This window comes from Chenopodium album, chromosome 7, assembly GCF_948465745.1.
Source record: "Chenopodium album chromosome 7, dcCheAlbu1.1, whole genome shotgun sequence".
Taxonomy (NCBI): domain Eukaryota; kingdom Viridiplantae; phylum Streptophyta; class Magnoliopsida; order Caryophyllales; family Amaranthaceae; genus Chenopodium; species Chenopodium album.
The window spans coordinates 12,987,203-13,002,544 of NC_137840.1; the positions used below are offsets into that span (position 1 = coordinate 12,987,203).

A 15,342-nucleotide genomic window follows, 5' to 3' on the forward strand; every position below is an offset into this window, starting at 1 on the left:
GTGGGTTTGGGTGGGGAATATAAGAGGAGATATACATAATATTTTATTGTAGATTTTTGCCAAAAAAGGAACTGTAACACTTATTAAAACACGGATGGAGTAATAATAATAATAATAATAATAATAATAATAATAATAATAATAATACTCCGTTAACCGGATAATATGTAATTGCAGTAATACAAGCATTAATCCAAAACATCGGTTCTCAAAAAAAAAAAAAAAAAAAAAAAAAAAAAAAAAAAAAAAAACATCGAAAGTTTCAACAGTTTTCTCAAGGAAATCTCATTCTAATACACTTAGGGGGCGTTTAGCTATTACCTTTTCATTTGTTTGGTTTAACCATAAAAGGGGTATTTATTAAGAGGAAGGTAAGGGTATTTGTTACCCCAAGTTTTTGGGAGGTAACAAATAAGGGGTAATCATTACCCTTAGGTAATGGTAATTGTTACCATGCCTTCAAACCAAACACATGGTAACGGTATTGGTTTAATCGAATTCGTTTCCAATTAAAAAAATACACCAACCAAACGCCCCCTTAATAAATTGTTTGGAAATGTAGTTGTGAAATATGAAAAGGTGTAAACAACTTAAGACCTAAGATCGATTATGAGGAAATCATACCTGGCCTATAAATAAGACTTATTTGCTTTCATTATTGAAAAGTAAAATACAGATTGCATAAATTTAAATTTTTATAATGGGAGAATATTATAAAGCTTCCCCTCGGATCCATCTCTTAAACATGAAGGCACATTGCTTTGGCTTGTACTCGGGAGCAGTATGTCCAGCTCCCTGTATAAAAAAGAGAAAAAGAATTGCTCAATATATAAATTCATTTACATTGCATTCAATTATGTAATAATCTATTAAAGTTAGTTACATAAACTAACCTTAACGGTGGCAAATGTCATTTTATTAGCATATGTCCTTGTAAAGCTACATTAAAAGATCGAACAACAAAAGATAATCAATACAACAAAAGAGACTAGTATCAAGAAAGGCATAAATCCCTAGCATTATGATAAAGGAATTATCAAATTATCTAGGCCTTCATATTTTAAGTTTGAATTCTTTGATAATATAGAAGGTAGGTCATATAAAATGAAGTTTGAAAGTGACAAACATAAAGTTTTTTTTCCTATGTATATACTATGAATGAAGAATTTGTAGTTATTAAGAAATGGTATGTTCTAGTAAGCAACATTATTAAACAAAAGTATTTCAAAGCTTGCATCTTATTAATTATATCTTAGTATGTGGAATCATTTCATCTATATTTACTTAAGCATGGAATCTATCAAGATTTTTAAGAATTATTTATACATTGAACTTGTAATCAAATGTTCATTCAAGATAAAAAATAAATAAATAAAGACACACTTGTAATCAAATGTGCATAGTTCTCTATAGTAAGATTCTAAATGTATTTGACAAAGAATTTGTTTGAAACTCTTTATTTGATTAAAAAAAATATCTTAATGTTAAGATGGTTGAATAACTAGAAACATATTAATTAGCTAGTCTCTTTATTTTATGTCAATCATTTGTGGTGGAATGGATACATAACCTTCAATTTTCTTATTTTCATAATATAATAAAATATTAGGTAAGATACTCAAACTAATGTGTTAATCATTCTGAAAAGAATAAAGTATACTTTATAAACAAAATTTTCGATTTTAAATTAAAATATGTATCAATCTCATGGATATAAGTTGCACTTGCACTACATATCCTTATTTGAATCAAATGGTAAGCTTTGACAAATAATTTTTTATATGTAATTTTTGCACTAAAAAGAAACAAAAAATAAAGGAGAAAATGATGAAAACTTGCAACTTACCCGGCAATTTGGCCGTCAACTAGCCATTTTCTCCAATCATCAATAATTGAGTAATTCAAAGATCTTATCCATGCTTGCGTTCCCAGGAATGGGACAATCATGTCATGGTCTCCACTAAACAATAAAATTAACAAAATTGTTACATGATTAAAGTATTTAAGTATAATCTTTCAAACAAAAAAAAGAAAAAAAAAAAGTATTTAAGTATTTAATGATAGGCGATCACAAATTTAAATATGTATGAGTAATATGCAAACCTGTATATGAGTGATCGAAAGCCTTTGGCACTTATTTTCACGTGGTATGGCACACTACTTGGAACCTCATAAGAATAGTTGAATTTATAATTACATCTTATCCAATTTCCAATAGTTTCCTATAATACAGTAAAATAGTTAGGATTTTTTTCTTTTTCTTTTTCTTTTTCTTTTTCTTGGTTGTAACATGAAGATTGCTGAATTATATGCTCATCACATATACCAACCTTACGAACATGAAGAGCCTTTTGAACACTCTTTTGATTCATCCATTGTTTAGCAACTAAATATCCTTCTTTCTAAAATAAAAGGAGGTAAAACCGTGTTAGCTACGGAGTATATATAATTTGCAAAATCAATATTAAAATAAGTTTAATAGTCAGACTCCTTATTGGGGTGTAGTCAATTGTAAATTTGTAACAAAATGCATATCCACATAATACAAGTTCTTTTAACGGAATTTGTCCTTTCTCACATAAACCTAGATAACTTTTATACTATCATCCACCTTTAGAAGTCCACCAACTAAACATGCTTAACTATGGAATATTTTGTTACTATAATATTAGCTCCTTAAAAAGACAGGTGTACCTTGTTCAATTCAGTTGTTGGTATGAATAGTATTTCAAATCTTGTGTGTATGGATCGCATTATCATCGTTGGGCACTTGGGACTTGGGTTTGGGCTTGGTTACTACAATAATAAATTTTAGCATGTAGCTTAATATCAAGCCTCATTAGGGTCTGTTCACTTCAACTTAATTTCAGTTCAGTTCAGTTTAGCTCCTAATTACTTTCTCTCATAAAATATTCAGTTCAGTTCAGCTCCTAATTTCTTTCTCTCATAAAATATTCAGTTCAGTTTAATTCAGTTCAGCTTCAATCAGCTCAATTATGATAATTTTAGTTCAATTCAGCTGAATTCAGTAAATGTGAATATGCCCTTCTTCTATCCTGCTAGAAAACCAACTAAAGAAAATTCTCAATAGGTTACCATCCCAAGATTAGCTACAACTAAGCGTTCTTAAATTAATTGTTGTGTTATACTCCCGATGATTATTAAAGATATAAAGGGTTAAAATACTACTAGTACGAAGTAGTATATATAATGTATTGACAAGCATGAAAGTCACAATATTCCAAGTAGTAAAAAAAAACGGTGAAAGTATATACTTGAATAACTACTTATTCACATGTGCATGATAATAACTCAAAAAAAAAATGTTAAAACCTTACTCGACAATCATAAGCACCAAGTTGTTTGAGATGAAGTAGGCTGTTGACTCTATCAATCATCATCCTTCTCTTGCTACCGGAGATTCCATGAATTCTTAGAGAATCAATATCACAATAATTCTCTAATGTCATAGTAATTTGAATACCAAGTAGGCCCTTGCATTCAGAATTATAGATAAAAATTTACTATCATCATTTAAACAAATAATGCATCAAACATAATACGAGTAATCAATGAATAAATAGAAGCTTATATATTGTTGCTCACCCATTCAAAATTCTTAATATTGTTCCTACACTCTTGGTTTCTTGCATTTACCAATTGATATTGTCCTCTACAAGTTCTTTGCAATGACTAGATGAGAAAAAATTAAGAAGAATAAGACATTACAAATACAAATTAATTTGAATATAATGTAGTTAAAATCTAGTAAAAAAGATAAAAAGATATAGGTAGTTAAAATTATAGGGAGCTATATCATATGAAGTATTACCTTATACTGCTCATCAGAAATGAGCCCCATGCCATGTGCAAAAGGGACTTGATAATTGCTATCAATAAATCTATCAGTGGCAGGATTTCCCAATATATAGCCCTGGATATAAAAATATTCAAATATATATGTTATTACTTTATTTATTTTCTTGAGGAAAAAAAAATATGTACTTACTTCTTTGATCTACACACACACAAAACAAAAACAAAAGAAAAAAAAAATCCTCCATTCTTTTTTCTTTTTTTTTTTTGAATAACTCCCTTCCATGTATTTATTATTATTTTTTTTAGAGAGCTACAAGGGCGAGGTGAGAATCGATCCCAAGATATCCTGGAATCGGAAGGACAGCTCTAACCACTTGAGCTATCCCTCACTCTCATTCCATGTATTTTGTTTTCCTTTTGCTTTTATAATTTGAAATATAATAGGACTTAAATGTAATCCTACATTGGCAAACCTGAATGGTCAAAATAAAACAACTAAATAAAGTAGAAAAGGTATAATTTTATTTGAAATTAGGTTAAGAAAAGATATCTATAATACTTTTTTGGTATTTCCATATTGCGAACCCAACTACTTACGAAGTACTACTTAGCGTGTACATATAATTTTTTATCAACTTATAAGACGTTAAAATCTTTTACTTTGAAACATTAAGCACATGTATTATGTGGTTAGTGGTTAAAATTCTCACCTTTCATTTCAAAAAACATGTGTTCAATTCATTGTAACACACTAATACGTGTGTACATGTTAGGGTCTGTTCACATTTACATAATTTCAGTTCAGTTCAGTTCAGCTCCAATCAGTTCAGTTCATTCCAGTTTAACTCCAATCAGTTCAGTTCGGTTCAGTTCAATTAAGCTCAGTTCAGTTCAGTTCGGTTCGGTTTAGTTAATTCAGCTCATTTAATTTAAGTAAATGTGAACAGACCCTTAGTCTTAGTACTAATATAAGAATTTGCGAGTTGTAACTATTGCATTAGGGTACATAATAGGACAATGGTTCACCACGTTCCGCAATTATCATTTTATTATACGCTTTATTGAGATAAGTAATTTCTGTGTTGCTTATAGTATAACAATTTTACTCCCTCCGTTTTTAAATACTTGCTTAATTTTTCTTTTGCGGCCGTTTTTAAATACTTGCTCCATTTTCTTATTTGGAAAACTTTTACAATAATTAATTCATTTATCTTAATTAGTGGACCCAACATAAATCATAATTTATTTAATTCATTTTCTCTCTCCTCAATTCTCTCCACTACTTTTGTTTTTTACAATTTTTTATTCTTCTACCAACCCCACTACCTCCCTATTTTATTACCTTTTCCAATTTCTCCTAAAACTCCGCGCATGGAGAAATGGATCAAGTATTTTAAAACGGAGGGAGTAACACTTCTGGTTGTGGTTGTGTGGTTATAGGTGCCACTTCGAAATTTAAAAATATCAAAAGATTGGATAATACAAATAATATAATTGGTAAACAAAAAGGAATAATAAGTATTAACCTTGAGATTTAGAAATGGTTGTTCCCCTCTTTCATTATCTGTACAAGAATTAGCACGGAAATAGTCAGCAACAAAAAATACAGACCATAACTTTTATTCATATTGAAGTAACTTACCATAAATCATGTCTATAAAGTATAGGGGAAGAGTAAATCCTGTGTATGAGTCACCTCCAAGGTATAAAGGATTTGAAAGGAATTGTGGATGATTGAGCAGCCACTGCATTTGATTATAACACAAATCGATTGCTTAAAATAATTGTGTTCATTAAAAAGAAATCTACACTAGCCTAAATAATAGATCATACTTAATGCAACTTAACCTAAACTATTCGGATAGTCTCTAAAAAATTATCTTATCTAGATAATAATATTTTACAATTTTACATGAAAAAATAAGTTCAATAGAAAAACATTTAGAGATTAAGGGAGTAACGATTCACCAAAGGAAAATTGTACAAATTTCACCTTTCTTAAAAATTGATTAATGTTATGAGATGCCTTAAAATCCCCAGAGTAATTGGCACGAGATGTTTCAGCATAAGAGAAGCCAGCACCCGCAGGAAAATCCACAAAGAGTATGCTTGCAGTCTTGGGATTTCAATTGTCACAATGCAAACAAGAAAAAAAATGTTAATCCCACTTTTTTTTTTTTTTTTTTTTTTTTTTTTTTTTTTTTTGGGTGCAAGTGCAAATTTAAATAACATATGAAAGCCAAGAGAAAATTTTATTTGTAGTTGGATAAAAATAAGTGATGAAAGTTTACCTTAGTCCATGCATATTGCCTCAAGAACAATTTGGGTATAGTCTCAACATTATCCACCTCTTCAAGTTGTATAGGTCCTAAACATTCAAGTTGTAAATAAATGATAATCATATAATTTCCATTCATTGTCAAGAATAAAAGGGTTTACTTTGCCGCATTTACTATAGTTAATGTATGGTTCAAAAAGAGACTAATAAATTCAAAAAACTTTAGTTATCTCGATTATTATAAAGTAAAAACATACAAGAGAGAAGCTCATTGACGGATCTCAAAATGAAGTTGCATCCTTATCGGCAATATGATGAGTAAGCTATTTAGGTTATGTATTACGCTTTGTTTGGATAGCAAAGAAGGAAGGAAAAGAAGGGGAGGGAAAATGGAGGAAGGGAAGGGAAAAGAAAGGGAGGGGAAGGTGAGCTCCATTTTCCCTCCAAATCTCTCCAATTTTGGAGAGATTATGCTTATTAAAGAGAGAGGGAAAATGGATCCCTCCCTCTCCTTCCCCTTCCTTCCCCCAATCTTTTACCCAAACAAGAGATTTTGTCCGGTTTAGTTTATTTATGTTAATATTGTATTTATGTTAAGTTTATCTTTTAGGAGTTTTAGGCAAGTCATGTATTGTGTATATATATGTGATGATTATCAATACAAAGGTTAAGCCGTTTTCTCCAGATTTCCTTGAGTTTAACATGGTATCAGGCCTCTCTAATTTTTAGAAATTTTTTTTTCTTCGATCTTGGTTAGTTCTTGATTTAATTCCGCATATTATTTGTTTGATTGAGAATTTAGGCTTCAATTTTTTTTTTTAAACAAATTGGTTTCACCTCGAAATTAGGGCTCACAAACCCTGATTTCAATTATTATTTTTTGGGTTCGATTTTTTTTGGCATACGCATCTTTGTGTGTGCTGGTTTGTGTGTGGTGCTCCAAGTGAGTGCTGGTCGATTGCGTTGGTGTGGTGCACGCTGAAGGTGTGTGCTGTGTGGTGCGCCTAGTGCGTGCTGTGGTTTGGTTGTGTGGTGCGTGCCCTTGTGCGTGTTGCTGTGTGGTTTGTGTTCGTTGCTGCTGCCTGTGTTGCGTGTGTGGTTTTGCTGCTGTGTGTGTGGCTTTGTTGCTGCAGTGTGGTGGTGTTGTGCGTGCTATTTCCTTGAGTTTAACATTATGCAATACCTATTTCATAGAGGATGGCAGACATTGCAGAGCAAAGAGGGCCTCCGGTTAGCCAAAGAATCACCGGATCTTGTTTTGGATTGTTTTCGGACTCAAAGAAATAGTAAAACAGTTGTGCCTCTTCTCCTTCATCCACTCCAATGTACCTGTCAAATATCATAACAGAAAATTGGGCTCAAGTAAGTCAAGCCAAGTTGTTGGCATGTCCAGCCCAAAACACACGTGGCTCAAAAATTTTAAGAGCAAGTTTAGTCCCAAGTCTTAAGACTTAGAGTGACATCATCATTTTGAGTCTTAAGATTTATACTTAAGACTTTAAGGCTCTTCCCATTTTTCTTCAAAAATCTCAAGCAAGTCAATTTCAAGACTCAACTTAAGACTTGAAATTGGGACCCACTTTACCCACTTCACTTTTATTTTTATTATCCCTTTTTTTTTCTTTTTTTTTACACTTTTCTACATATAATATATCAAATATTTAAGTCTTAGAGCTAAAGTTATAAATTTGTGTAAGTCTTAGTGAGTCTTAACAAGAATTTGATGACATCATTTTCAATGGGGACCACCAAAAATGATGTCACATCCAAGTCTTAAGACTTGAGGCTAAACTTGCTCTAAGGGCCTCAATCTAGTAAAAGTACTTTGTACAAAGTTTTTTATTTTTTATTTTTTTATTTTTTATTTTTTTTGACACCTATACTTCGTACAAAGTTAAATAAACCATAATCTAGAAAACATTCACTACAGCATTTTATTGGAGATATATGAATTTAATTGGCTTAAGTTTATAAAAAAATAATAATAAGTTTTAACACCACAAAAAACATAAAAATGGTTTATGACACCAAAAAGAAAAAAAGAAAAAAAAAACTTTCATTTTATAACACTACAAATTTTTATAAAATTTGATTTTACCACCACTAAGTGGGGTCCATTGTACCATGTGTTATCATCTTATTAGTTTACAAAAAAAAAGAAAAAAATAATAATAAAAAATAAAACCCTAAACTAACCCAGCCAACCCCATCCCTACCGCCGGCCGCTACCCCACACAAACCCTCCCGTTCCCAACCCTATCCCCCACCCAAAACTGACAAAACCTCTCAACGGCCGCTTAAAATGGACGGTCGTTTTTTAAACCATCCAAAATCGACCACCATCAACGGCCACTAACAGTCGAAAACAACTAGTTTAGGGCCTAAGTGATCGATCTCGACCATAAATCGGTCGGTTTTGACCCTTAGGACCCGTTTTTGGTGGCGTTTTTGGGTGGTTCGAAAACGGCCACCCATTTTTGGTGGCCGTTGGGGCAAGGTTGTCAATTTTAATGAGGGGGAAGGGAGGGGGCGTACAATTAGATAGATTTGCTAGGAACGGGGGGGTTGGGTTAATTTAGGGTTTTTATTTTTGTTTTTAATTTTTTTTTTATTATTTTCTGCAAATAATATGTTGATGTGCAAGCAATGTGGACCCTATTAACGGATTTCATCCATAAATAAGTTAGGAAAAATTGCCCTTAATAATCCGACCTTTGGGGCGTCCGCTAAAAATAATCCCACCTTTTGGTTATTTTTAAATAATCCCACCTTTACACCTCTTCTGCTTTAAATGGTCCCAACTAGGGGTGAGCGTAGCAGGGTACCCTGTAAAAATATCAGGACCCGGAACCGGAACCTGTTGCAACAGGTTCCTAAAAATAGGAATCGGAACCGGAACCTGTTGCAACAGGTTCCTAAGAATTGAGAACCAGAACCGGAACCTGCAGGTTCCGGTTCCCAAATAGGGTACCCTGTCTGTCAAAGTAAGTTTAATAGTTACTTGATAAATTGTGACAAATTTTTTTTTTTTTTTTAAAATAGATGATCACAATAAAAGCTTACAACTTTAGTATAGTACTTAAAATATAACAAACCAACACTAATTGTCTAGAATTTTTAATACCATATAGGTTCCGGTTTCATGTACCCTATAGGGAACCTGTACTAACAGGGTACCTTACAGGTTCTAGATCCAAAATTTTATTACCCGGAACCGGAACCTGTTGCAGCAGGTTCCTAATTTTATTACCCGGAACCAGAACCTGATCAACAGGTTCCGGGTTTGGAACCTGCGGTTTCGAACAGGTTCCGGTTCCATATCAGGGTACCCTGAATTTTTGCTCACCCCTAGTCCCAACCGGTCATATAACTTGTTATTACAAGTTACTAGACACGTGTCAGCTTATGATTGGTCAAAAAAATAAAATAAAATTATTTTTTTTCAATTAAAAATAAATAAAAAAAAAAAAAAAAAACCCCAAACCCAGATTCCGGCCACCATATCCCTTTCCCTCCTCAATTCCGACCACCAACTTAATTCCCCTTCCCGATTCCAACTGCCCCCTACCTCCCCCTCCCAGTTTCCGGCCAACCCGACCCCAGCACCCGCCCGAACATCTACTGCGCGTTGCTGCTTCTTCGCAAACGCGCCACTAGCCACCCACAACACCTACTCCTGCTGTTGTGCTGCTTCTCCTTCGCAACCGATCACCCCGTCCCCCGATTCCTGCCGCATCTTTGATGTGAATTCACTAATGTTTCAATTATATATAATTAGTGGGCTAGGGCGGTGTGAATTTTTTCCCATCAAGTATACAAACATGTTTCAAGCGGTGTGGGATAGGGCGGCTGGGTGGGATTCCGGTCAGCGGCGGTCAGTTTCTGGGTGGGATGATGGTTTCAAGGGTTTGGGTTTGGGTGGTGGTGGCTGAATTGGTGTGGCTTAGGTGGTGGTGGTGGTTTTTTTATTTTTTTTAAACCTTTTTTACTATTATTTTTTTTTTTTAATTTTTGACCAATCAAGTAGCGACACATGTAAATTAATTCTTTTTTAAAAAAAAATTACCTACTCAACCGGTTCCAAGTAAAATGGGACCATTAAAAAAGATTAGGGGGTAAAGGTGGGATTATTTAAAAATAATCCAAAGGTGGGATAATCCAAATGTGGGATTATTTTTAGCGGACGCTCCAAAGGTGGGATTATTCTTGGCAATTTTTCCAATAAGTTAAGTGGTGGTAAAAGCCATTTTTTTAGAAATTTTGTGGTGTTAAAATCTAAAAAATCCTAAGTTTATAATTAGCACATGGCCTCTATTTTGATTTTGAAGACCTCCATATAAACTAATTTAGTACACTATTTGTCCTACAATTTTGATCATGTATACTACTCATGTGTTAAATGGATGGCAAAACCGGGATAAAAAGAGTATTTAGATATGGTGTACTACACGTACAATAAATATATTGAATGCACTAATTAATGTTTAGCTAAAGAGTAAAGATGACTTACCCAGTTTCGAGCGAGAAAGGAAGAGGGCCATCGAACCCGGGCAAATATTCAACCTTCTGAGAGTGAACAACAGTAGCATGAGAATTCAACAGCCATAGAGTAAGACCCAACAGCTGCAAGATAATGAAGAAGCCAATGTTTGAAATTCTCATTGTTTTTTGTTATTAATTTTACAATTTGATCTCAGAGTTTTGTAACTTATATATACACCTTGTTATTGCATTTGTTTTGTTTTAAATAGAGAGTTATTTCAACTTGTATTGGGAAGGTTTAGCTTGAATTGCTAAAACTAGTAGAATTTGAAATTTGAAGTAACAACTTTGCTAACATGCGTAGAATTTGATGTAAAATTTGATATGGTATCGTAACAAACTTATAAGTACATTGCTCCATTATGTCATTATAAATGTTAAGTTCAATTTTGGTTGGCTTTATTATTTAAAATAAACACATGGGCTATTTTCTTAGATGACAAAAAAAAACTTGCATATGATGTTTTGGATCTTTTAAACTTTTTGGCTGCTTAGCTCACACAATAATGAAAGCTTACTTAGCCGGTTTACATAGTAATGAGTTACTTTTAGAACACTAACAATTTGAGAATACTATTAATCTATCGATCTTCTGTCATTCAATCATACAATTTATACGTATCTCAAGATATGTGAGCATGTGACAAAGGAGATGACTTGTGAAATGATAATACTTTACAACCACATGAGTTTTTGAGTGAAAACTAGCTACTCTCTTTATATTAAATAAGTAATCACTTTGACTTTCATACATCCAATACAAATTTTGACTAGTAATTTTTAATAAACTTTTTGAAATGTGATATAATGAAAATATATATTGATACTTCCCCCATACCATTGCCATTTTTGGGGTCAAACTTTAAAAACTTTGACCATAAATTACTGTTGATCATGAGTGGTTTTGTTAGATCTGTTTCATTATATATTTTATACATATCACGCTTTTATAATTTTTTCGTCTATGAAAATAAAGATATAAACGTTTTAATATGTGTTTTGGAAATCCTGTAAAATTAAATAGAGCAAAAAATAAAGGATAAACGGAGTTCTAATTTAACAAAAGTCTACTTGATAATTATAGACGCCAAATTGTATCTCCCCACTATAAAGCACAATGTAAACTTACATTACCGCGAAATTTGATTCATTATTGTGCAATATATCATAGAGCCTTTTATTCTAGCCCGTTAACCTTTTTCCATGCATGCATATAATAACTACCTATGCCTAAACCCAAGTGTAGGTTACTATACCTACACCCCCATCCACCATCTAACAAATAAAGAAATTTTTGTATAAAATTAAAAAATTAAAAAAAAAAAATAGATTATACATCACCATCTTCATCTTACTGCTTCTCTCCAAAAAATTAATCCTCCATTTTCTCTGTCCAAAAACCTCCATCCTCCATTTTCTCTCTCTAAAAATTTCATCCTCCATTGTATCTCTCCAATAAGCGTTCACCCTCCATTTTTTCTCTCCAAAAACCTTAATCCTTTCCACAATCTCTCTCAAAAAACCTTAACTTCATTGTCGACGCAAATTCATTGATGATGTACTAATTTCTCTCTCTTTTTTTCCAATTCAACAATTTCATATAATTGTTAAATGTCGATTTCATTACCCTAAAGTTTTTCCCCAAATTAATTGTCAAAGTATAGAAAGAAATCTTAAAATATTGGATGAATTATACTATTAATGTTTGATATATTTTAGTTTTTTTTTTTTTTTTCTAGATAGTAAAATATTGGTAAGAAGTGATGTTATTATGGTTAAGTTATGTTAGAGTATGGAATTTTCTATTTTTTGAATTAAATTATGTTGCGTTCTCATATTGCAGGATTGTTGGACAAGAAAGTTGAAAACAATGTACAATTGCTATAATTTTCTGTTATTTTGTAGGATTACTAAGAATTGTATTTTTGATAAAATGTTCATTCTTATTTTGATAGATGTTCATTTTTGTTTTGATATATGTTCATTTATGATATAAATATATGTGGTTATTTACGTATAATAGATTATCATTAAAAATTATATATAAAGTTCATTTTATATACTTCTTTAATTTTTTTCATTAATTCTACGAAATTTCAGTATCGTGAAATATTCATATTTGTTACAGAGAATCTTAATTGAATTTTGATACATACTCATACTCATTTGGATACATGATCAAAAATACATTGTCAGTTATTTATTTTAATTTTGGATTTCATTATATACTTTTTCTCATGTAAATATATGGTCAATCACATTTTGATAGTTGCTCATATAAATTTCGTGTAAATTTAATCTATTATAAATGTTCATTTTAGATGTACTTCATGTTCATTTGTAGAATGATTAATGTTCAAATTATAATAATTAAAAATTTAAAACTAAAGATGAAATATCAATTTGATTATGGAGTCAAAACCTCAATTATTATTTAATATTGCTTATTTCAATTCATTAATTAGAATTGTTATTTAGTGAATTTTGACTGTACATGAAATGTAATCTATAGTATATGTTCATTTTAGGATGAATTAATGTTCAATTGTAGAAGGAATAATATTCAAATATAAATCACTAAAATTAAAGATATATACATTTGATTTATGGAATTAAAAAGTCAATCATCAAGTAATATTACTTAATTCTTTAATTAAAAAGGTTATTGGAGGATTTAAGATGGAAAATTTAAGCTACAGTAAATGTTCATTTAAGTGGAATTCATGTTCATTTGTAGAAGGAATAATATTCAAATATAAAGATAAATTATCAATTTATTAATGGAATTGAATCGTCACTTATTAATTATTATAACTTAATACTTTAATTAAAACTCTTATTTGGTGAATTTTGGCTAGTAAATTAAATCTATCGTAATTATTTATTTTAGATGGAATTTATTTTTATTTATGGTCATTTTAGTATTAATATAATTTTAATTAAACTTGATACATGTTTATTCTCATATATATGTATTATAGGATATTCTTTTGAAATTTGATACATGTTCATTTTCATATTGAAAGATATTCATTTGCAATTTAGTACTTGTTCAGATACGGAGTATTTGTTTTTATTTTAATACTTGTTTGTTATCAGAAAAAAAAATCAATTAAATTTTAATATTTGTTGAATCTCGTATTAAAAGATGTTTGTTTGACTTTTCATACTTGGTTCACTTTTATGTTGAAAGATGTTCATTTAGATTTTAATTTTTGTTCATTCTCATACTAAATAATGTTTTTTCTAGCAATGTGTTCAAATTTGTAATTGTAAATGCTTATTATATTATCTTGTTTTGTTTATAGTGTGTGTTTATTATTACTGACGTATTCTCTGAAAAAAAAAATCTCTTATTACACAGGATGGATAATGAAATAAAAAGTTGAAGACGATAATGAATATATTGAGAAAAAAATATGTATCAAGAAAAGCACAAAAACATCATACGACAAGGAGGATGATTCTATACAGTAGTATCTTTTATTCATACTAAATGTATCAAATCAAAAGACAATGTTTAATTTGTAAAGCACATATGTAATGTGTACATTATTTAAGTTTAATTTTTTAATTTCTTTCCCTTGTAGTTTTTATTATTATTTATTAAATTAAGTATATCTACATTTAAAAAAAGCTAAAAAAAAAAAAAGTTCTCTTTTATATGCTTAAGAAAAAATGAGTACATATTAATTTAAAATAATATTTTAATTGTAATTAAATTACTTTTATTATGGAAAGATATTTTTTCAAACAAAATCTATTAAATTAATTGAATAATAAGACAAATTAATAAAAAAAATTATTTAAAAAAAAAAAAACAATTTGAATATAGTACGTCATATTAACAAAATTGAACGAACATTTAATGATGCAAAATTGAACATTTACATATATAAAAATGAACATTTTTTAAGTGATCCGAAACTTACAAACTTAAAAACTTAAAAGACGTCATTAGAAGGAGAGAGGGGGGTGCAGGTAGTGCTACCTGCATTTGGGTATAGGCAAAAATATGTATACATATAAGCCTTATTTTTAATAAGCTCAAACCCTTCATTGGCCCATTATTCAAAATCGACCCAATAAAACACTTTTGAACTCCAATAATATTTAAGAACTGATTATAATTAATTTGAGTTTCAAATGAAAAAAAAAAATTATAAGAAAAACTAATACTTTCGCTGTTAATCTATTTTTTATTTTATTTTTTATTATTACACCACATAAGTTGGGCACAATAATTTTGGTGGTGAGAAAAAGAAAGATAGAGAAAGGTAATATAAAAATACAAAAGTGGCCATATAATGTAATTGTAAACATAAACTAAAGAATAAGTGTGAAAAATAAGAGTATTTTGGGTATTTGGTGTGTGAACAGAGATAGCTTTTGTCTTAAAATGAAAAGGTGTAATATTTGTGAAACTTTCCTAAAAGGCAAGTGGTGCAATATTAAAAGAACGGAGGAAGTGAGAAAGATGAAAATTAATTCGTATGGAACATCACAGTTCATGCGTCATACGAGCCATCTAGCATGAATTGCCGCTTCTTTGAGTGACGCACCATGTAGTAGCGTCGTACGCTAGCTACCCTGTTGTAACATACCACCTTATTCACTATTCCCTCCGTTTTTAAATACTTGCTCCACTTTCTATTTTCGATCGTTTTTAAATACTTGTTCCATTTCCTTATTTGGAAAGCTTT

At 30.6% G+C, this 15,342-nt stretch overlaps 1 protein-coding gene across 1 annotated transcript; it reads right to left on the minus strand.

Annotated features, from left to right (window-relative positions):
- Positions 1-543: 543 nt before the first annotated feature.
- Positions 544-10,759, minus strand: LOC145640928 (serine carboxypeptidase-like 17). The gene is made up of 14 exons (XM_081692161.1): positions 10,608-10,759; positions 7,281-7,426; positions 6,111-6,187; positions 5,813-5,935; positions 5,462-5,564; positions 5,346-5,383; positions 3,833-3,934; positions 3,607-3,693; positions 3,339-3,494; positions 2,331-2,402; positions 2,104-2,222; positions 1,847-1,960; positions 894-939; positions 544-795 (listed from the first exon to the last, which is right to left on the minus strand). The coding sequence occupies exons 1-14, from the start codon at positions 10,757-10,759 to the stop codon at positions 712-714; spliced, it is 1,419 nt and encodes a 472-aa protein (XP_081548287.1). The 3' UTR covers positions 544-711.
- Positions 10,760-15,342: the final 4,583 nt, after the last annotated feature.

Excerpts from the sequence above, each read along its gene's own strand:
- LOC145640928 (XM_081692161.1), bottom strand. The coding sequence starts at position 10,759 with ATGAGAATTTCAAACATTGGCTTCTTCATTATCTTGCAGCTGTTGGGT. Across the intron at positions 7,427-10,607 it reads CCTTTCTCGCTCGAAACTGG|GTACATTGGAGTGGATGAAG; the intron begins GTAAGTCATCTT and ends GATATTTGACAG. Across the intron at positions 796-893 it reads TGACATTTGCCACCGTTAAG|GGAGCTGGACATACTGCTCC; the intron begins GTTAGTTTATGT and ends TTTTTTATACAG.